The 23,376-nt window shown below is 35.7% G+C and overlaps 1 protein-coding gene across 1 annotated transcript in view; it reads left to right on the forward strand.

Annotated features, from left to right (window-relative positions):
• Positions 1-23,376, forward strand: part of LOC124363753 (TELO2-interacting protein 1 homolog) — a 127,879-nt gene that overhangs the window by 63,637 nt on the left and 40,866 nt on the right. The window contains exons 12-19 of the mRNA XM_046819014.1: positions 13,833-14,105; positions 14,294-14,509; positions 14,608-14,823; positions 14,922-15,137; positions 15,236-15,294; positions 15,374-15,601; positions 17,828-18,090; positions 22,126-22,267. Of these exons, the coding sequence (XP_046674970.1) occupies positions 13,833-14,105; positions 14,294-14,509; positions 14,608-14,823; positions 14,922-15,137; positions 15,236-15,294; positions 15,374-15,601; positions 17,828-18,090; positions 22,126-22,267 (1,613 nt within the window). The remainder of the gene's footprint in view (positions 1-13,832; positions 14,106-14,293; positions 14,510-14,607; positions 14,824-14,921; positions 15,138-15,235; positions 15,295-15,373; positions 15,602-17,827; positions 18,091-22,125; positions 22,268-23,376) is intronic.

A 23,376-nucleotide genomic window follows, 5' to 3' on the forward strand; every position in this document is an offset into this window, starting at 1 on the left:
TAGGCCTAGACACTGAAAGTCAAGTTGAACCACTAGTTATGAGTTCTTACAAGCAGGATTGTCTTGACAGTAGCAGTTCTACTAATATTCAACAAGAAATGAATTTTAATAATACTGAAGATTTTGGTACTTGTGGTGAAATCAATAAGTTCATTACTCAAAATAATCAAGACACAAATAGACATAACAGCTGCACTCACTTTCAACAAAATTCTGATGAAGAATTTATTTATGAAGATGACATTACTGAAAACACCGATCCCAATAATCAAGATGTAACTAATTGTCAACTCACAGAAAATTCAGGCCTTACAAAACAGGGATTTCCTCGCAAAAGAAAGCCTAAATTCTTCACACCAGAAAAAAGAAAACAAAAATTGAAAATAACAAAAATAAGCATAACCTTAAGTCACCTTGTTCCCTAACTTGTAGAAAAAAGTGTACAACTAAAATAAATGAAAATCAAAGGCAAAACATTAATGAGCAGCTTTGGTCTCTTGACTCAAATCAACGTAGATTGTTTATTTTGTCGTGTACAAATAAAGAAGTGGTGAAGCGCCACAGGGGATTTGATGATGACAAAAGAAAAATGACATTTTATTACACTTTACCCGATGAAAACGGTAAGAAGCATGCAGTGTGTAAAACATTTTTGCTTACAACTCTAGGTTTCACAAAACACAATGATACTGTTTTGCACAATATTATAAAGAACACGGATTTAAAAAGTATTTCTCCTCCCCAAGATAAGCGAGGTTTGAAATCATCTGTCCGGATTGATAAAAAATCTATAATCTATCATATTGAATCTTTTAATCCATGTGTGGCGCATTATCGACGAGAACACGCCCCCTTGAGACGATATTTGTCAGGAGACATAACAATGCAATTAATGCATAAAGACTTTTTAGAAAAACATCCTGGTGTTATATGCTCTTACGATACGTACAGAAATGTTCTCCATTTTATGAAAATAACTATAACTACACTAGGCCACGAGGAGTGTGAAGATTGTGTCATCTACAAGGAAGAAGACCCAGCACATTACAGTAATTCTGAAAGGGACATAGACTGTGAAAAGTGTGTCAAGTACGTTAACCACATTAATAGGGCAAAAGATGCCCGAGACGAATATAAACTGGATGCTAATTCACAATCAAATGATAATACTATGTATGTGTCTGCTGATCTGCAAAAGGTAATTATGTTACCAAGAATGGATACTATGAAAACAGCAATGTTCACCAGAAGAATAATTGCATTTAATGAAAGCTTTGTTCCACTAGGAAAAAAACCTTCAGAAAACGCCATAGCTGTTGTTTGGCATGAAGGTGTCGCTGGGCGTAAAAAAGAGCAACTAGTCAGTGCTTTTGATTCATTTTTACATTTGCAGAGAGACAAAGATAAGATTGTTATATGGCTGGACAATTGTTCAGGCCAAAATAAAAATTGGACCCTCTTTAGTTTTTTAGTTTACATAGTAAATACTGACCAGATAGCTGCTAGTGAAATAGTTTTAAAGTATCTAGAGCCTGGACATACTTTTATGTCCGCTGATTCGTTTCATCATCAAGTGGAACTGGCAATGAAACGAACAAAGCATATTTATGACTTTGGAGATTTTGAGAAAACCGTTGCCTCAGCGAATTCTAAACATGTTACACTAAAATCTATGCTGGTATCAGATTTTACCATGTGGCAGGATTTATCATCTGCTTACAAATTAAATAAACAAAATCCTCACCCTTATTTAAGTAATATGGTGTACGTGAAAGCTAAAAGAGGTGAGTATAATCTGACATATAAAGTGTCTTTTTCAAAAGAAGAAAATGAAAAAGTTTTGGATTTTCTCAAAAACCAGATTAAAAAAAATGGGTTTCCTGATTTTCAAAAACAATCTGTTGCAAGAGGTATAAATAAAGAAAAGAAAACTGACATTATTTCAAAACTGGTGCCACTTATGCCAAACAATAGGCGTGACTTTTGGAATGAACTGCCAGAATCTCAAGAATCAGATCTAACTATTGTAGAAGATTTTTAGGAATAACAAGATTGTGCTCAAAAAATCTTCTGATTCAATACTTGTGTATCCTTCATGTGATTTTAAAACTGTATTCAGTAATAGCTTTAAGTAATAATTGTTTTGCAGCTCAAAAATTTTTTAAATAAAATATTCATGCTTTATTGTACTGGTTAGTTAATTCACTACCTTATGTTTAAAAGTAAAATAAGTCCAAGGCCTAGACATGTGAAATTTTCTGTTTTGGAGCCCTATTTTATATAAAACAAGTTTGCCATTAAAAAAACAAGTTTAAAGTTAAGGAAGCATATCTGACTCGTAACAATTTATTTTTAAAACAAAAGATTTTGAGTTGTGGGTATCTTGGTTAGTTAAAATCATTTACAGGTAGGCTTATAACTTAATATTGTTAAATAGGTTGTTTTAAGCTAATAAACTAACTTTGTAAAAACAATAAAATTGTGTCTGATTTAAAACTACCTTTGTCAATAATTGAAATAAGAAATACTAGGCCTAACCCAAATACGAATAACCCAAATATGAAATACGATAACCCAACTTGTGTTCAAAATTCATTACAATATGTAATTATTTATGCAGTTATGAGCGTTTTATCACAAAATAAACATAACAGGTTTTAAACTAGGCCTAGTAACTTACACTTTCTTTATGTGTCTCATGGGAATTTGTTATGAAACATTTAAAAATTATGCTTACAAAACACATGAAATAGAGTTATACATTTACGAGTACCATATGTGTAACTATATAATATACTGTAATGTATGTATGTAATAAACATACAATTATTATGCTACATGTGAGATTTAACAGGTTACTCCTTTGAAATGTAAATAATTAAAGTGTCAAATTTTAACATGTGTTATTTGGAGTTGAGGTATTTTGCTATGTTCTTGAGATATTGCTTACTGTGTAATAATAAGCTAAAAAGCCTCAACTCCGTATTTTTCAACAAAACACATGTTAAAGAGGTATGTTCTTTGTTTTTGTATCCTCAAAAGATTTCTGTAATGCATACTGATCATATAAAACCTTTTCTACCAGTAAAACAATTGTTTTGAGTTAATATAACAGTCAAAACAAAAATATCATGTTGTGTAAAATTGCCTTCTGAGGAGTTAAGGTCTTTCAAATTATGAGCAGAGTGGAAAAAATAAATATCAGTAGTGCTATAAAATAATTAAATTAGTTAGAGAAGTGCTTGAGTTTGTTATATTATGTAATATATCTTGAAAAGATTGTTGCAGTTGTTGATCTAGTTCGTGATGTTACTTAAAGTTTTCTTGGATTTTTATTGTCTTCAAGGTATTTAAAGGTTTCTTAAATAGATGATACTAAACTTACAGTTTAGAAGTATTGATTGGTGTGTAGTTAAGTTGGTACTTTGTTGATTTTCCCACTTAAACTTCACTAAAATGTAGGATCACTTTCACACTAGATGATGGGTGTAGTACGTATACCACTAGTGGTACAAGTGAAGAAGACTAATCCTTTTGGTTCAGCCCTTTACACATGACATATGCTACCCGTGGTTCCCAACGTGTAGTACGCATACCACTAGTGGTACAAGTGAACAAGACTAATCCTTTTGGTTCAGCCCTTTACACATGACATATGCTACCCGTGGTTCCCAACGTGTAGTACGCATACCACTAGTGGTACAAGTGAACAAGACTAATCCTTGGTTCTTGCTTACTTGATACTTACTTATTAAAAACTTCATGGCGGTGGGTGATCCATGAAGTAGCAAACCCTCTATCAGTAGTAATAAACAAGTGTCTTAGTCGAGGTATCTTTCCAGATGCTTTGAAGATTGCACGCACAGTCCCCATCTACAAGAAAGGAAATCCTGAGGAACTGGTGAATTACAGGCCAGTTTCAGTTCTGCCAGTGGTGTCTAAGGTCATGGAGTCAATAATGAAAAAACAGTTGGTTGATTTTTTTGAGTCCAACAATCTGCTCAGCAACACCCAACATGGCTTCAGAAGTGGACGTTCTACAACCATTGCCTTATTATCCATAGCATCAAAGATAATGGAAGCTTTCGAGGCTGGCGAATCAATGGCTCTTGCGCTCTGTGATCTGAGCCGAGCATTCGATTGTGTGCCGCATAAGATACTACTTAGCAAGCTAAATTCCTATGGGATCGAAGGAACAGTTCACAAAACTATTTCCAGCTATCTCGAAAATAGACAACAGAGGGTATCGCTTGGTGGGGCTACTTCAGGAAGTAGAGAAGTCATGCATGGAGTGCCACAAGGTTCCATCCTGGGACCTTTGCTCTTCTTAATTCTTGTGAATGATTTAAGACTGGGAGGCAGGGCAGTGCTGTTTGCAGATGACACTACGCTCCTGTCCAGAGGAAAGCTGATACACTCCGTGCTTCAGGAAGCCGAGGACTTGTTAGCAGATGCCAAGAGGTGGTTCACCACAAACAAACTAAAATTAAACGAAGAAAAAACACAACTGATATTCTGTACTCTAAAAAATGGAGATGTCATAGAGGACTGTGATGAGGCCGTTAAATTACTCGGTTTCTGGCTGGACCCGAAGTTAAATTGGAATTGCCACATAGACAAAGTCTGCACAAAACTCTCCAGGGTTATCTTCTTGCTGAGAAAACTGAGAAACGTGGTACCAGAGCGGTGCCTGGTAACGGTGTACCACGCACTTTTTCACAGCCACCTAGCCTATGGTATTCTGCTCTGGGGCCATGCATCAGCATGCAGCAGAATACTTGTTCTCCAAAAGAAGGCGCTACGCATCATTACATCTTCAGACCATCTGGAGCATTGTAGGCCTATTTTCAAACGCCTCAGGGTATTAACGGTTCAAGGCCAATATGTAATGAACTCGCTTATATACGTAAAGGAGAATGAATCTCTGTTTGGGAGAAGACAAGATGTCCATGGCTACAACACCCGCCATGCAAAAGACCTAAACACCCTAAAATGTAGACTTTCAAAATCGTTGAACAGTTTTCCAATAGCAGCGGTCAAACTATACAACAGCCTACCGGAAAGCATCAGAAATATGAACACTATTAAGTTCAAGGAAGCCATATGGTCCAGACTTACAAGTAGGCCTATCTATGCACTCAAGGAACTTGAAGATGACCCACTGTTCTAGTCCTGCCACCATAAACCTTTGTAAATAGTGTATATAGTTTTAAATACTTGACAAAATTGTTCTGAACAAATTTCAAACAGTTTTTAAACAAAATTGACACAGTCTATCTGGTTTTATCAGTCAAAGACGAAGACATCAAGTATCTGACTGATCAATATGAGAAGAATTCCTCTCCCAGCAACTCGCATTACACCTGACACAAGCACATCAATTGACTGCATATGTACTAATATTCCAGACCATGACCTTAGTACAACAGTCTTACAAACTGGGCTATCAGATCATACAGCTCAAATGTGCAGTCTGGTCTTCAGCAAAAATAATACCACTTCACAAACTCTAAGGCGACAAATGGGTAGGAAAAACCTTGACCAGCTGAAATCCCTGCTCTCCATAAAAAACTGGGATGCTGTCCACAATGCCGAAGATGCAGAATCAGCCTTTAACACTTTTGAAGGAGCACTGCGAACTGCCTTGGACATATCTTGCCCACAAAGGAAGAACAAAAATAAAATAAAAAGCAAGCCTATTGACTACTATGACCGAGAATCAGCTGAGATCAAAGCTGCCTACTTACGGGCCCTGAAAACCTATAAATTAACTGGAAAGGCACAAGACAAAGCAACAATGGTAAACATAAAAAAGACGTATGACATCACACTAAGGACATTGCAGCAAAATGCTAATGCACAGAAAATAATTACCTCTAACAATAAGTCAAAAGCTGTATGGGATCTTATAAACACAGAAAGAAATGCCAAAAAACCTAGTCAAAACTGCCCTAAGCTCAACATCAACAATACAGTTGTTGACAATCCTATTCAGGTAGCTGACCAATTCAACACTTACTTTACTCAGATAGCAGAAGTAACAGTTCAACAGAACAATCAACAATTGGGAGGCTGCAGACTGGAAGAGGATCAAAACCCTTCAAACACTCCTTTAACACAATCATTTTATCTGACTCCCACAACATGCAAAGAAGTAAATCAAGTCATACATAGCTTAAAAAACAAACCATCCAGTGGCATAGACGAATTCTCATCAAAAACCGTAAAACACTGTGCAGAAGAATTAACTAACCTCTCTCACATCCATAATAAATAAATCTTTCTCATTAGGGCAGTTTCCAACCAAACTGAAAGTCTCCAGGGTATATCCAAAGCATAAAAAAGGACCAAAAACCGACCCAAAAAATTACAGGCCTATATCATTAATTTCAACTTTTTCAAAAATTATAGAAAAAATAGTACTAAACAGGTTAATGACCCATCTCAAAAATCAAGCATTAATTACTGACTGTCAGCATGGATTCCAAAAAGGAAAATCAACTATTTCTGCCATCATAAGCCTTGTTGAGTCTATAATCGACAGCATAGATGAAGGACAATTTGTAACAGCCTTATTTTTGGACTACAGCAAGGCTTTCGACTGTTTGGGACATGAGCTGATCTCTAAAAAACTTATAACTTTAGGAGTAAGAGGCTTAGAAAATAAATGGTTTGTCAGCTACCTTAAAGAGAGATCCCAAGTTGTAGACATCCAACATACTACAGCTGGCCTTACTACCATGTTCAGATCAGATCCTAAACCAATAACAAGAGGAGTTCCTCAGGGATCCGTGCTGGGACCTGTTCTATTCATTTTGTTGACTAATGACTTCCCAGCTCTAATTCACAACTACAGTACCAGCTGCATAATGTATGCAGACGATACAACCCTCCTTTTAAAAAATGACACAGCTCAAGAATTGTACGACAACTCTGTTGCATCTCTTCAAAAAGCCATAGCCTACAGTAAACAAAATGATTTAGCAATAAACCCTGACAAGACAACACAAGTACATTTTAGCAGAAAAAAAAATTCTACCCACTAGTATCCCCAATGTAGCAGTGGCTGATCAGATTAAGTTTCTAGGAATAACTCTAGATAATGGACTCACATGGGCAAACCATGTAAAGCACATCTGCAATAAGATCAGCACTGGTGTCTATGTTGTTAAACGCATTAAATGGGTTGGCACTCAGGAAGCGGCAAAAATGGCATACTACGCTCTAGTAGAATCTCATATTAGATATGGTCTTACAATCTGGGGAAGCTCCTCGGGAAATCTGAAGAGAGTACTTGTACTACAAAAGAAGGCAATTAGGACAATTGCAAACCTGGAGTCCCAGCAAAGCTGTCGTCAAGCCTATCAGACCCTAGGCATACTAACAGTACCTGCGCTCTACATCTATGAAGCCATTTTATATGCAGACACACTAAACCTGCAGACTCACATGGACCTTCACAGCTACCCCACACGCCATGCCTCTAGATTCGTCCTACCCCAACATAGAACAGCCCTCTTCGAGAAAAAACCGTCATACGTAGGCCAAAAACTGAAAAACCTCCTTCCAGACCACCTCCGGACCCTGACTGGCAACAGACTGAAGAGCTTGCTTAAAGAATTCCTGTTAGAGAATCCTGTGTACAAGATAGAAGAGTTCCTGGAATTAATGAACACATCTCCTTAATTCTACTTATTGTAACTTGACAAATTACTGTTCTTAATGTTCATGTAATAAATAAATAAAAATAAAAAAAAAATAAAAATCAAGTAAGTAAGTAAGTACAAGTGAACAAGGCGTTTATCCGAGCATGAGATTATTATTAGTTTATTAGTAATATTAGTGTATTAAATTTTATTAGTTTAATGTAATAAAAACAAAGTGGCTGACTTGAAATAATAATACTTTGTAATATGAGTGAAATTTAAACCCTTCTGCTCAGTGCACAGTATTCACTCGGGAAAGCTCGGCTCTGATTCTGAAGTGATCAGGACCATTCGGCTCGTCAGCTCTGTGACTTGTCTCATTCTTTGCTTCGACACAGTTGATATGGATAAGTTTCTAAAACGTTGCCAACCTGGACCTTCAACCAGTGGTTCTAAACCTGAAGTTTTTAAAAGTAAAGTACTTATACCTTAAATCTTGAAACTCTAGTCCTTAAAAAAGAGGAAAGTATTGAGTTACTGGAAAGGAAAGTTAAGGAAATTTCTGAAAATAAGTCTGAATGCAAGTGCCTGAATAAATACAAGGCAACTGGTCCAAGAAGGAGTCTTCCTGCAAAACTATCGACCCCTGTCAGCAGTATTATGAATAAAAATAATCGTTTGGACTCAGAAAAAAATAAAGAACTTCCATATACAGTTGTAAAAAATAGAAAACAAAAACATGCAACAAATATCATTTTTCAGAATAAAGACTTAAATTTTATTTCCAAAAATCAATATGAGGTGCTGTCGGTGGAGGAAGAAGAAGAAGAAAATGGGCCAAAGGAACAGCCAGTACAAACGTCTTCAAGAGAGAAGAAGAAGCTCCTCATTTGTGCCGATAGTCATGGAAGAGACCTAGCTTGGAATCTAAACCAAACTCAATACACATATGAAGCTGTGGGTTTGGTTCGACCAGGTGGTCGTACAGGTCAAGTTTTGGACAACCACAACATCGAGGAGGAAAAATTGGGAGAAGAGGATGGACTAGTGATTCTTTGTGGGACCAATGACGTGGCAATAAATAATGCTCAAGATGCAATAAAAAACATTGAGTTGGTGCTAAATAAAATAACAAGTACTGTTTCCAAAATCGTTGTAGTAGATATACCAAGGAGGTATGACTTGGTGGAATGGTCCTGTGTTAATCAAGAGGTGAAAAAGACTAACTGTGCCCTTAAAGAAATGTGTAATAAATTCAGAGACGTGAGTTTGGTGGAGGTTAGTAGAGCTGAAAGACACTTGCACACCCGTCATGGTATGCATCTCAACAGAAGAGGGAAGATGTGGCTAGCACATCAGATAGCCAGAGTCCTGGACAGCAAACAGGAGCAAGAGACTTATAATGTTTCACCAACTCTTAGGACCGGCTCAGAGGAATCAGTAGCTGACGCCATGATGACGACGGAGATCAGCACTCCAACTACCGAGGACAGTACAACGTCATCGGGAAACTCTCCGCTCCAGACACCAACCCACAACCGGTAGGCCTACCCCAGTATTGCTCCAGGGACTTAAGTGTATACCATTTGAATGTGCAATCTATTAGAAATAAATTAGAGGCTCTAGAATTATGGTTAGACAAATATTGTTTTGATATTTTGACAATTAATGAACATTGGCTGGATAAAGAAGAATCAACACTGTATATACCAACTGGTTATACCTTAGCCAGCATTTTTTGTAGAAACCCACCATTAAAACGAGGTGGAAGCTCAATTTTTGTAAAGAATTGTATTACCTTTAAATTGTTAGATATTGACAAGTTTTGTGTTGATTACTCCTTTGAGGCAGCTGCTATAATCTTGTCAAAGATTAATGTCATTGTTGTAACTGTTTACCGTACTCCAAATTCTGATACCAACCAATTTTTCCATAGTTTAGAGTTTATCGTAGAATTTTTAAATGAAAAATTTGCAAATTTAAAACTTATTTTAACTGGTGACTTTAATATAAATATTAACAATAAATCTAATGAATGTAATTGTTTTCTGAACATACTTCGCTCTTTGAATTTATACTGTTTAAATGAGCAAAACACTAGACAAGAAGCCTGCTTGGATAATATAATAACAAACCTTAATGAGTCAAACATAGTACAATGTCAAGTGTTAGATCCTAATTTGTCTGACCATGCTGGTGTATCTGCAGTGTTTTTTGACTTGATCATAGTTGACAACAATAGTGAAAAAGTTTCATTTTTGTTAAAAAGAATGCTTTCTGCTAATTCAGTCTTAAAGGTTAAGGAACAACTGTCACAATTTAACTGGACACAACTTACGAAGTGCACCAATGTTAACCAAGCTTTTGACTACTTCTTATTTATTTTGACAACTTCTCTTGAAGAATGCTGTAAAACTAAAAAAATAAAAAAAAGTAAATTTAAAAGGCCAAAAATCACATGGTTCACACCAGAGTTAAAAAAATGTAGAGATTTTATTGTTACCTTATATGATAGATATAAGTTATCGGTAGGGGGAGAAAGTGAACAACTGCATAAAAACGTTTATAATGAAGCAAAAAAATTATATAAGGCTAAAATTTTAGAAGGCAAAATATCTGCGAATGACGAATATATAAAGAATTCTAAGAATAAATGTAAAGCTGCTTGGAATATTATAAAGCTTGAGACCAACCGTTCTAAAGTTAGTCAAGAAGTACCTGTTAATACTAATGATTTTAATGACTATTTTATAAGCTCTGTTTCACTTACACCAACAAATAATGTTTTAGCAATTGAGTTTGTTGATGATTATATTTTAAGTTGTAACGGTGGGGTCAGTTGTTTTAAGTGGCAAAGCATTGATAACACTAAGGTGTTAAAGTGTGTCTCAAAGTTAAGTTCGTCCCAAAGTGAAGATTATTATGGGTTCTCTAACAAACTTTTAAAAGAAATAATCGATGTACTTGTAGACCCATTAACTTTTTTGTTCAATATGATGTTGGAATATGGTGTCTTTCCTGAAGCATTAAAAGTGACCAAAGTCATTCCAATTTATAAAAAGGGTGAGAAATCACATCCTTCCAGTTATCGGCCAATCTCTTTGGTACCTATATTTAGTAAGGTTTTTGAAAGTTGTGTAAAGGACCAACTAAGTTTATATTTTTACAATAATAATTTATTATGTAAAGATCAATTTGGGTTTCTTCCAAACTTAAACACAACCAAAGCCATAGAAGCAATAGTAGAAAACGTTTTAGAGAATTTTGAAAATAAATTTTTGTCGTCTGCAACTTTAATAGATCTCACAAAAGCATTTGACTCCATCTCTCATGAACTGATTGTAAGTAAATTCAATAGCTATGGAGTTAGAGATTCTGAACTACAGTTAATTTCCTCTTACTTAAGTAATAGAAAACAAATGGTTGTAACAGGCTTGGAACTATCTGATTTTAAAACAATTCAAGTTGGGGTACCGCAAGGATCTGTTCTGGGTCCTTTTCTATTTATAGTTGCTGTGAATGATTTTTCATTCAATGTGCCATGTAAAGCAGTACTATATGCCGATGACACCACTCTTCTGAATCAAAGTAAAGATTTGAATGGGTTATTGTTGAAGAAAATAATTCAATGATAGCAGCTCAGGAATGGTTCAAAGTCAACGGGCTACTTGTAAACAGTAGTAAAACTGAAAATATTGTTTTCTCATTGAATAAACTTATAAATGAAGGTACTAAACCCGTTAAACTATTAGGATTATATCTAGATAGTAGGCTTAGCTGGGAATGTCAAATAAATCAGTTGTGTATAAAACTATCTAGAGTTACTTATTTATTAAGAAAACTAAAAAATTGTGTTAGTTTCCCAATGTTAGTTGCTGCTTACTATGCCTTCTTTAATTCCCATTTATTATATGGAATAACACTTTGGGGCAACAGCTCACAATCACTAAAAGTGTTCAAATGGCAAAAAAAAGCTATTAGGATAATGGCAAATATCTCAGGTAGAGAATCATGTGTTCCATATTTTAAAGAATTCCAGATAATGACTCTTCCATGTATGTACATATATTTTAGCTTAGTTAGTGTTAAGGAAAACTTAAATAATTATAATTTTAGAAATGAAGTTCACACCTATAATACTAGACAAAATTACTTACTTGATTGTATTTCTATAAAACTAGAAAAATCAAAAAAAAGCCATGTGTTTATGAAAATAAAATTATTTAATAAGTTACCAAAAGAAGCATGGTCTGTAAACCTTAGCAGATTTAAATTTATTCTGTCAAAATGGTTGAAAGAAATTACCTTTTACTCTGTTAGTGATTTTTTGGCCTGTGATATTAGTACTTTAAGATTTTAACTGTATTTTTAAATGTCATCTTGTTTTTTTAATTTATTTTGTAATTTTAATGTCTATGTGTTATCTATTTATTTATATAGATATATATTTATGTCTATGTTTATTAAACAGTCAAGATATTTACTCTTTAGGAAGATGCTTAAATATATAATAAATTTCTAGACCTTATGTAAAATATAAATAATGTTTATTAACTGTTTATTTATTTTGCACATGTATATTTTTTTTTTTTTTTTTTTTTTTGTAGAAATTGTATTAGATGAAACTGTATTTTATTTGACTTTGTCTATTGCCATGTGCTTAACGACAATAAAATTCTTGATTGATTGATTGATTGATTGATTAATGAAAGCGATGTGAAAACTCTTGAAAGTGTTACTGAGACTACTGAAAGTACCCATACGCCTACTGAATCTGATGCAGCAAAAACTAGCATTCAGCTATCCAGAATTACTTCTAGTACAAGTAAAAGCGGAGTCAAACGAAAGTGTGATCCTAATTATTTAGCTTTTGGGTTTACTTATCCTGGGGATGTAAATGAGCTCATTTTCATTATCAAACACCTCGGTAGTTGAAGCCTCATATAAAGTTTGTTTAAGAGTCGCGCAAGAAGCTCAGCCTCGTGCAATCAGTGAATCTTTAATATTACCGGCTGCCAAAGATATAGTCTCTTTCTTTATCTAGCAACACTGTAGCATGGAGAGTGATAGACATGCCACTAGATGTACAATGCTTGTTATTTAAAAAAGAAAAGACAGTCCATTTTATTTTCACTGGAAATTGATGAGACAACACAGATATAACCAATATGCCAAATTTGCTGTTTTATGTTAGTTATGAAGACGTTAGTGGGGTAAATGAATATTTGCTATTTTGTGAGGTATTAACAACACATACAACTAGCGAAGATGAGCATGATCTGGATTGAAGGATGCGTGTGGGACTTTGTACCGATGGAGCCGTTTCAATGGTCGGGTGTCACACTGGAGTAACACTAGTAGCTGCCTATGCAACATTCATTCACTGTTGTTTGTTTCGAGAAGCTTTGATAAGCAAAAATTGCCCTGAGAGGTTGAAGAAGGTTTTCAACCAAGCCATAAAAACAGTAATTTTTATCAAGGCATGTGCTTTACAATCCTGATATTATTTGTTAGCGATATTATGCGATGAAATGAGTGGTTAGTACAGACAGCTGTTGCAGCACACAGACGTCAGATGGCTGTTGATAGGGAAAAAGTATTGACACATTTGTTTGAACTGTGCCTTAAAGTTTTTGTGTTTTTCTCTGACACAAATTTTGAATTGAAAGACTGCTTAGCAGATGAACTGTAGCTGTGTATGTTTGCGTATTTTGCTACAATATTTTCAAAGCTCAATCAAACCCTGCAAGGAAATCCAATCTAACACTCCTTTCGGATTCATGACAGAGTAAGTGCTATGAAAAAGAAGCTGAACGAAGCAGCAAAAGAAACAGAATAGAAAAAGGTGTTGTTTCCAACGCTCGAGAATTTTGTTAAAGAAAATGACCTCAAACTGAGTCGTGCACTTCTGACAAGCATCAAAACACGCTGTCTTGGATTGATTCAAAGCTACAACCTTTACTTTCTTGAAGACTTCAGTGAATATTTCTGGATCCAAAACCTATTTGTTGATATAGATATAACACCAGAAAACTTTACTGTGATAGAAAAGGAACAACTGTTAGAACTAAATTGTGATTCAGAACAACAGCAAAAAATTACTAAAATATTGCTTGTTGACTTCTGGGTTGAAAGGCATGGGGACTAACCCTATCCTGGTGTGCAAGCATGCTGTATCTGTTACAGGGTTATCAGCTGTACAAAATGTGGCCAGGGCGTGTGTGGGTGGTGGTGTTACGGAACTGGTCTGTGCCAACGTGGGTTACCTGTCACATCACATCACATTGCGACTGAGGCGGGCTAACCACAATCCTGGTGTGCAAGCATGCTGTATCTGTTACAGGATTATCAGCTGTACAGAATGTGGCCAGGGCGTGTGTGGGTGGTGGTGTTACGGAACTGGTCTGTGCCAACGTGGGTTACCTGTCACATCACATCACATTGCGACTGAGGCGGGCTAACCACAATTCTGGTGTGCAAGCATGCTGTATCTGTTACAGGGTTATCAGCTGTACAGAATGTGGCCAGGGCGTGTGTGGGTGGTGGTGTTACGGAACTGGTCTGTGCCAACGTGGATTACCTGTCACATTGCGACTGAGGCGGGCTAACCACAATCCTGGTGTGCAAGCATGCTGTATCTGTTATAGGGTTATCAGCTGTACAGAATGTGGCCAGGGCGTGTGTGGGTGGTGGTGTTACGGAACTGGTCTGTGCCAACGTGGATTACCTGTCACATCACATCACATTGCGACTGAGGCGGACTAACCACAATCCTGGTGTGCAAGCATGCTGTATCTGTTACAGGGTTATCAGCTGTACAGAATGTGGCCAGGGCGTGTGTGGGTGGTGGTGTTACGGAACTGGTCTGTGCCAACGTGGATTACCTGTCACATCACATCACATTGCAACTGAGGCGGGCTAACCACAATCCTGGTGTGCAAGCATGCTGTATCTGTTACAGGGTTATCAGCTGTACAGAATGTGGCCAGGGCGTGTGTGGGTGGTGGTGTTACGGAACTGGTCTGTGCCAACGTGGATTATCTGTCACATCACATCACATTGCGACTGAGGCGGGCTAACCACAATCCTGGTGTGCAAGCATGCTGTATCTGTTACAGGGTTATCAGCTGTACAGAATGTGGCCAGGGCGTGTTTGGGTGGTGGTGTTACGGAACTGGTCTGTGCCAACGTGGATTATCTGTCACATCACATCACATTGCGACTGAGGCGGACTAACCACAATCCTGGTGTTCAAGCATGCTGTATCTGTTACAGGGTTATCAGCTGTACAGAATGTGGCCAGGGCGTGTGTGGGTGGTGGTGTTACGGAACTGGTCTGTGCCAACGTGGATTATCTGTCACATCACATCACATTGCGACTGAGGCGGGCTAACCACAATCCTGGTGTGCAAGCATGCTGTATCTGTTACAGGGTTATCAGCTGTACAGAATGTGGCCAGGGCGTGTGTGGGTGGTGGTGTTACGGAACTGGTCTGTGCCAACGTGGATTACCTGTCACATCACATCACATTGCGACTGAGGCGGACTAACCACAATCCTGGTGTGCAAGCATGCTGTATCTGTTACAGGGTTATCAGCTGTACAGAATGTGGCCAGGGCGTGTGTGGGTGGTGGTGTTACGGAACTGGTCTGTGCCAACGTGGATTACCTGTCACATCACATCACATTGCGACTGAGGCGGGCTAACCACAATCCTGGTGTGCAAGCATGCTGTATCTGTTACAGGGTTATCAGCTGTACAGAATGTGGCCAGGGCGTGTGTGGGTGGTGGTGTTACGGAACTGGTCTGTGCCAACGTGGATTATCTGTCACATCACATCACATTGCGACTGAGGCGGGCTAACCACAATCCTGGTGTGCTCAGTGTTTTGTCTGTCGTCATGAGACACACCTCTATACAAGTTCTGCCGAGTCTTCATGAGATTGTGGAAGATGTATGTTGCTTACAGAGAACCTTTTACACTTGCCAGAAAATAGTTTATATAGAATATAATGGAATACTTATTCTACCACAAGATATTCTATACAAATACATAGGCAAGTCAAGATTAATATAAATTTATCAAATATAGGCAGTAAATATTGCTCATAGCATGTCTTGGTTGTCAATTTGGTAAAATCAATATAATTAACATTAAATTGTAACTACGATTCTCCAAATGATATAAATAAATAAAAATAACAGGACAATATTTTTGATTAGTCAATAAATAACAAATAGATAAATATCCTAACAAATAAATAAATAACAATCATAAAAATAGTCAATGTTTAACAATAATTAAAAACTATTAACAATTAATCACAGAAACATTGTAACATTTATCTACATTTTGTTAAACATACATTTATAGTTAATCATCTTTTAGACTACAAAATATGACAGTTAAATTCTTTGATAAAACCTCCACTATTTTATATAAAGGATTTTTCGATAAAATGTTTCTTAAGTGAGCTTTAACCCGATTTTGCTCTAGTTTCTTTACTTTGTCAGGTATTTTATTCATTAAACAGCTTAAAATAACTATTGGATTTTTTCACTTTTTTCTAGCCTATTTTGTGGCAAGTTAATTAAGAATGCAGACCTAGTATTATGGGAATGTTTGGAGCTTCTTGTTCAAACATTATCTAAATATGATCTTAAAACATAAGGCACTGAAAATGTACAATGAATACAATGTATATATTTCTAACTCTATAAATATTTTCTTACAATGGGCCAGTCTATATGATCCAGTTATTACCCTTAATCTTTCTCCTGTGCACTGAAAATGTACAATGAATACAATGTATATATTTCTAACTCTATAAATATTTTCTTACAATGGGCCAGTCTATGTGATCCAGTTATTACCCTTAATCTTTCTCCTGTGCACTGAAAATGTACAATGAATACAATGTATATATTTCTAACTCTATAAATATTTTCTTACAATGGGCCAGTCTATGTGATCCAGTTATTACCCTTAATCTTTCTTCTGTGCACTGAAAATGTACAATGAATACAATGTATATATTTCTAACTCTATAAATATTTTCTTACAATGGGCCAGTCTATGTGATCCAGTTATTACTGTTAATCTTTTTTCTGTGGTATTAATATTTCTTGTGACTTGGCATCTCTTCCCCATATAGTCAAACCATAGGCTAAATGTGAGTGAAAAAGGCCAAAGTAAACTCGTCTTAGTCCAACTCACCACACAACAGTTCAACTGATAACTTATTAACCTTGCTTTGATATGAAGGGAAACTAGAGTAGATGGCAGTTCCTCCATGACCAATTCGCTTCCAACTAAAACTAGACACTAGTTGCTGTTATTAATGACTGCATTTTCATTTAATTAAGGTTTTATTCAATAATAAAAAAATAATAATTGGTTTTAAAATCTGCCACAATACCCATATCCTAGACTCTAAAAAGATAAAGAGTAAATGTTTCTATACCAGGCATGATTTTACATTATTTGTAGATAGGCATTAACCTAGAGTAAATATCAGTTGTCATAGCCAGGCTTGTAAAATGATTACTGTGAATGTATTTGATAGAGAAACTATAGTTTTATTGATTACCGGTAATTTAATAATTTTGTTAAGACTTGCATTGTTTGAAAACAACATAGTTTATAAGTAATTTTGAATTAGAAAATAAAAAAATCTCTCTTTGTTAAACTATTATTTATATAACTTATGACTTATTGTCTTACATTATGATATTAATTAGTTTAGTTCTGGAAACAATCCAATATTTATTCATGAAATTTTATCTGATCCTGTTACATTTTATAGCACAATTCAATATGCTTAACTATATATATATATATATATATATATATATATATATATATATATATATATATTAGGGATTACTTGTTTCTGACCATTTCGTCTAGACAATATTACTGACTTTCTCAATGCATATTGTATTTGAAAAGGCGAATAAAGATCGATTGATTAATATAAAACAACATAGTTCTTAATTTTGAATTATAAAAACAAAAAACATTATTTAGTTTATTTAAAATAAAAATCAGCTAAGGGTCACTTAAAATTTGAGATAGTTAAATAAAATGAATCTACAATTTATTGTTAATATATTTATTTTAGAAAAACTTAAAATGTAGCAGTTTAACTTTATTATTAGAGTATTAATCCATCTGCAGGTTTTGGTGCAAAGCTGCGATGAATTTCAAGAATCAAATGCTAATGGCTTTCTACGAGTTTTCCTCACGTTTCTCACTTGTCTAAGACGATGGCAGAGTGGATCTAAAGGGGAAGATTCCTGTGAAGAGCCTCAACAAAGTAAAACAATTTTGGAGCAACTATTGGAGTATAAGAGATGTCTGGAGGTTGCTGAGAATCTGGAAGATGATGAAAATCTGGAAGAAGAGATCAATGAGAAAATGTTCACTTCTGAACAGTCAAGGTAGGTGAAGAGTGTAGTCTATATGTCTAGACTATATCAAACATGGGAGTTCTAGATCAGATTCTGAATTTATAGAAGGTATCAGAGGATGCTAGCAATTTATAACATGACTCTGTCTCAAACAAGAGATCAACATGGAGATCTTTACTATCAAAAAGATAAATTAGGTGAAGTGATGTCTAAAGTATAACAAAGATAGACAATTCTGGAGCAGCTTCTGAAGTATAAGGGTTTCCTACACTTAACATAGCTATGGTAGGGAGGGTTGATTCAATTTGAATGTTGAATTAGGCTCCAGTTCACCTTCCTTTTACTGCAGCGTTTGGTGTCTGACACTGTCTCAGACTTGACTCCTGGAATCTGGATTCAAGTTCGTCAGAAGAGATCCAAAGAAAGTCTGACGAAGCTAAAAATGAACCTTCACATCGATTTGATCAGAGACACCTATAATTAGGTGAAGTTGCAGTCTCATTGTTACGTTAGGTGCACATGACTTCAGATTCCAGGAGTCAAGTCTGAGACAGGATCAGATATCAGACACTGCAATAAAAGGAGGTAAACTGGAGCCTAATTCAACTTTAAAATATAAGGGTTTATTTAGGCCGCTGAACTTTTGGAGGATGATAAGTCTCTTGAAGAAGACATCAATGAGAAAATATCAATTTCTGAATAGTCAAGGTACAGGTACAGATGCAGCAAATTTTATTCATAAATATATATCAAGTACTGAACATGTGTAAATGGTGAAAAAACAAATACTTGAATAAAAAGTAAAAAAACGTTTTAAGTATTGCAAAATAGATAGTAAATGAAGTTAAAATAATTGTGCTGTTCGCTGGTAAAAATTAATAAATTCAGCAGTTTCTTCTCAGTAGTTCTAATTTTGTTGAGTATTCTTCAAGGGTGTCCTCTATTAAAGAGGTGTTGAGTTCAAGGTTTTCGGACTGTCAGTCCCATCCCTGTTGGGAGTAGATTGAATAGTTTTGTTCCTGAATAAGAGAATTTCTTATTGAAGAAGACCATTTCATGGGGTGGAATACTGAAGTAGGTATGTAGCCATTTCTTGGTAGATCTTTTGTATAGGCATGTAGGAAGGCTTCCACTATGAAAAGGGTCCTTATTGAGACGACAGTCAATATTCCCAGCACTTTAAATACCTCTCTGCAGCCATCTTGTGGCTGTGTATTCCCCATAATTATGAGAGTTTTATTTTAAATAACCAAATCTCTCTGGAAGTTCTTGACCGAAAGACTGACTCCATAAGATTACTTTATATCTGATATGTGACTCAAAGAGGGTGTAATAAACTGTATGTATGGCTGCTCCGTGCTTATGGCTTTGATTCTTTTAAAAACAAACAAAGCTGTTAAATATTAATAAAAACGCTACTTTTCCAAATTGTTTATTATTTCGGGCAAGGCCTTTCAAAACCAAAGGTTTCATCATCAGTTGCCTGAAGATGAAACCTTTGGTTTTGAAAGGCCTTGCCCGAAATAATAAACAATTTGGAAAAGTAGCGTTTTTATTAATATTTAATAATATTTAAAGAATTTCCAATTGCTCCAAGAGTCTACAAACAAAGCTGTGTTGAGCTGTAGGCATAAGGTCATCAGTGATTATTCCAAAACGCTTAGTCCAATCAAGAGTCTCGGTGTTGGACTAAGTTCCACAGACTGTGTTCTTGTTTCTAATAAAGACCATCCACCTTTTATTTAGAACAAGTATTGGTGAGCCGTATCAGCAGATATTTATTTTTAAATATTCAACTGTCTTAGTGTTGATGAGCAAAACAGTATTGCTCAGTCAGCTTACTAAAGTGTTTGATGTTAGGTTCCATGTACTTGGGGAGGTCACCGGTTAAACAGCACCAATAAAAGAGATATAAGTACAGAACCGTGGAAAACCTTTTTTATCTCTTGGTGGGGGAAATACCATTTTGGTTACACTAATTTTGGCCTGCTTCAGCTCTAACAATTGTATTTTTTCACTAAGATAGTTCTCAAACAAAAGGAGTGCTGTTCCTCAAACTCCCAAGCTTTCAAGTTTAATCAAAACAACTATAATCCAGAAAATTGAACGCTTTGCTCGGATCTAGAAACATGCTGCTGTCTGTAACCCGCTTCCATATGATCAACTGTGTATTCATTGAGATCCACAGGTGCAGTTGTAGATTTTTCTCGTAGTAAGTCTGGATATGAGCCATACAAATCTTGAGAGCACTGCTTTTTCCTTAATCTTAAAGTTTGTTGGAATTAAGAGATGGGTCTTTAATTCTTGGTGTCGTCTTATTTTCCTTGCAAATGAGGAGGATGAACCTTTGAACATTCAGTTCTGCTGGAAAGACTGCTTGAATTATTGATTTATTTATTATTCCAGTTAGTTGAATGTACAGTTCATTAATTCAGAATTCTGGATAAAAATTGATTGACCCATGCTGAAGGTGTTGCTTTCATCTGCTTAAAAATATTGATAAGTGATTGTAAGGAAAGTAGTTGGCAAGTGTTAGAAGCAAATTGTGTTATCTGCATAGTGGATGTCTCAAGCAGGATGTTTGGTCACAGTCAGTGGAGCTATGCCTGTGAAATGGTTGAACATTTCAGGCCCTTTGATAATGTCTTCAATAATTCACCAGAAGAAAACAGCTGCCAGTTTACTTCTATAGCTTCTTTTTCTGAGATCTTTTTACTGCTAATTATACTCCGTATGGTCTGTTTTTTGCTAAGTTCTGGTATAATGTTATAACTTGCTTCTTTTCTTATTTGCGGAGCTCTAGGTAATACGCTACCTTGTTTGGTGCTTCTTGCCTAACATCTACACTTCCACTTAACATGTATTACTTGGGCTTCAATGAATCTACACCTTAGGTGATCTAATTTTGGGCTAGTTATTTCAGGCTTATTTATATTTCTAGGCCTACTACATGATGTTGTAAAAGGACAGGCAAAATTTAATGCAGTTGTCAAAGTGAAGCGATCTGCAAATAAGCTTTCTGAGAATTAACATATAGGAATACATTCTCCAGTGTTGAATAACTATGATATTTTTTAGATGTGACAGGTTAACAATGTTAAAATATCTACAAGTTTCAATCAAAGCTTTTTTTACCTTAGAAGGAATCTCTGAAGTGCAGAGTTATCCAGTGTGGTCCGATATAAAATTATTTACTACATTGCTGTCAGTGCTAGTACATACTACATCAATTGAACAGGTTGAGGATAAAGTGATTCTTGTAGGTGATAGGTCTCTAGAAGTCATATGATGCTATAAACTCCTGAAATTTGAGGGTATTATTATTTCTACTTATGTCTCTGTTGAGGTTAACTACTATATAAATTAAGGCATTTTTTTACTTGTGACTCAATGCAATTAGTGTCAAAGCATTGCGTAGAGGAGCATGGGGTGGTCGATTTATACCAAAAATTAAAAGAGGGATTCCTTGATTAGATGAAATTTTAGTCTCAGACATTTTGTAGATGAGCTCATTCAATATTTAAGCTCTTGACAATAGCGCTCCCACCTTTTTGATAATTTCCTCTGCCATATGAAGTTTCAGGCAGTAGTCTGCAAATTGCATACTATGCACTGTGGTAGGGTGAAGTCCATGTTTGGCTAGAAGTCCTATGATATGGTTAGATAATGAACTAGCTCTCCAATTTATGACTGATGTGGTCGTCATTTTGGTGAACTATCAAAGATTTTGGAGTTTTTTCTTATTTGATGCACCTCTAACTTGTGTCACTTCCTTCATCTGTAATATTTCTAAAAACACTAGTTTTCTCTTTGTTATTGTATAATGGTGATTTATCTGTCTCCACCTGTGTTGCTGACCGGGTTCAGTTATTTTATTTACAGTTGTTGCTGAACACTTTGACTTTCAGCTGACTAATGCAGTGTTGCCCTTATACCTAGTTTGTGCAACCTTTTTCATGTGTTGTTATTATTGTACATTACTTGGTATCTAAAGGGTTTGATCTAAAGCTTCTCAATTGTGTTCGAGTTTGGCTTGTCACTTTGTGTACATTTTCTACATTTCAGAAGTGAAGAAGAACCTCCAGAGGAAGAAGAAAGTAAACTCAAGAAAGTGAAGCCGAGTGTGATGTTGGCAGTTGCAGTGTTGGAGAGGTCATTACATTTCCTGCCCTCTAAGGACGAGCAAAGACAGATCCTGGTGTTGGATGTGAGTGTGACTTTTTTAATAGTTCTGATTACAACATTATTAATTTTTGGCAATTAAGTTCCACTCATAATACTGATAGTTGAATTTTCAGAAACATTTAAGCAGGCCATTTAGGTGATTGTTATGTCTTAAATAATTAAAATTGTAAGTTTTATTTGATGAAATGTTGTTTCAGTTTTTGTAAACATTTAAGAATAAGGAATACATTTTACTGTTTTTATATGTATAACTAATTAAGTAAAAATTATAATACAATTAAACACATCATGGTAGGAATAAATCTAAAAAAAATATTTTACATTGTATAAATTCCTTCTTATAAAAGCCTTTTGTTACAGAATTCTCTTTTATAATTCTTTTAAAAGTGTAAGGACCTGTCTTATTTTTTATGTTTGGTGGCAGCTTGTTGTATATTGCAGTACATATGTACTGTGACCCTTTTTGAAAAAAGTACTCATATGTTGCTGCTCTGTCAGCCGCTGTGCGCCCATTGTTGAATACGAGTGGCAAGTCGCGCAGGCAGTAAACAGAGTGGGATTATTTCTGACAAACATGTAGCACTCATACACCACCAGACCACACACGTCATTATGTTTCAGTTTTTAAACAATGACCTACAAGATTCCCTTCTGATTGCTCTTATGCTCTATTTTTGAATTATTAAAACTTTTGTTACCTAACATACTCTAAAAAATAACCCCATACCTTAAAATGGACTCCACATACGAGAAGTACACCACGATGAGGACCCGGATGCTACATACCTGAGCAAGGTAGCCGAGAGCATCCAAGTGCAGCTCAAGAAATTTGGTGGCAGTAAAATGTTGCAATGAGTTGTTGTAGGTGAGTCCACTCTCAAATACTATATGCCTCAAGTTTACTCAGCAGAACGTCGTGCCTGACTCAGTCAAACACCCTGCCTATCGAGTACAGTTTCTCAACGAAAGAAGTTATAATGGAATTAAAAATTGCAGATGACGTAATATTTACCTTTGTGGAACACGTGTTGGTGAGGACTAAAAATGTTTTGTGGCTGAAGAAATTAGATAAGTTTATTACACATAAGAGTTTCAATGATTTTTGAAAATACCTATAGGATACTGATTAGC

The sequence above is a fragment of the Homalodisca vitripennis genome, chromosome 5 (assembly GCF_021130785.1).
Source record: "Homalodisca vitripennis isolate AUS2020 chromosome 5, UT_GWSS_2.1, whole genome shotgun sequence".
Taxonomy (NCBI): Eukaryota; Metazoa; Arthropoda; class Insecta; order Hemiptera; family Cicadellidae; genus Homalodisca; species Homalodisca vitripennis.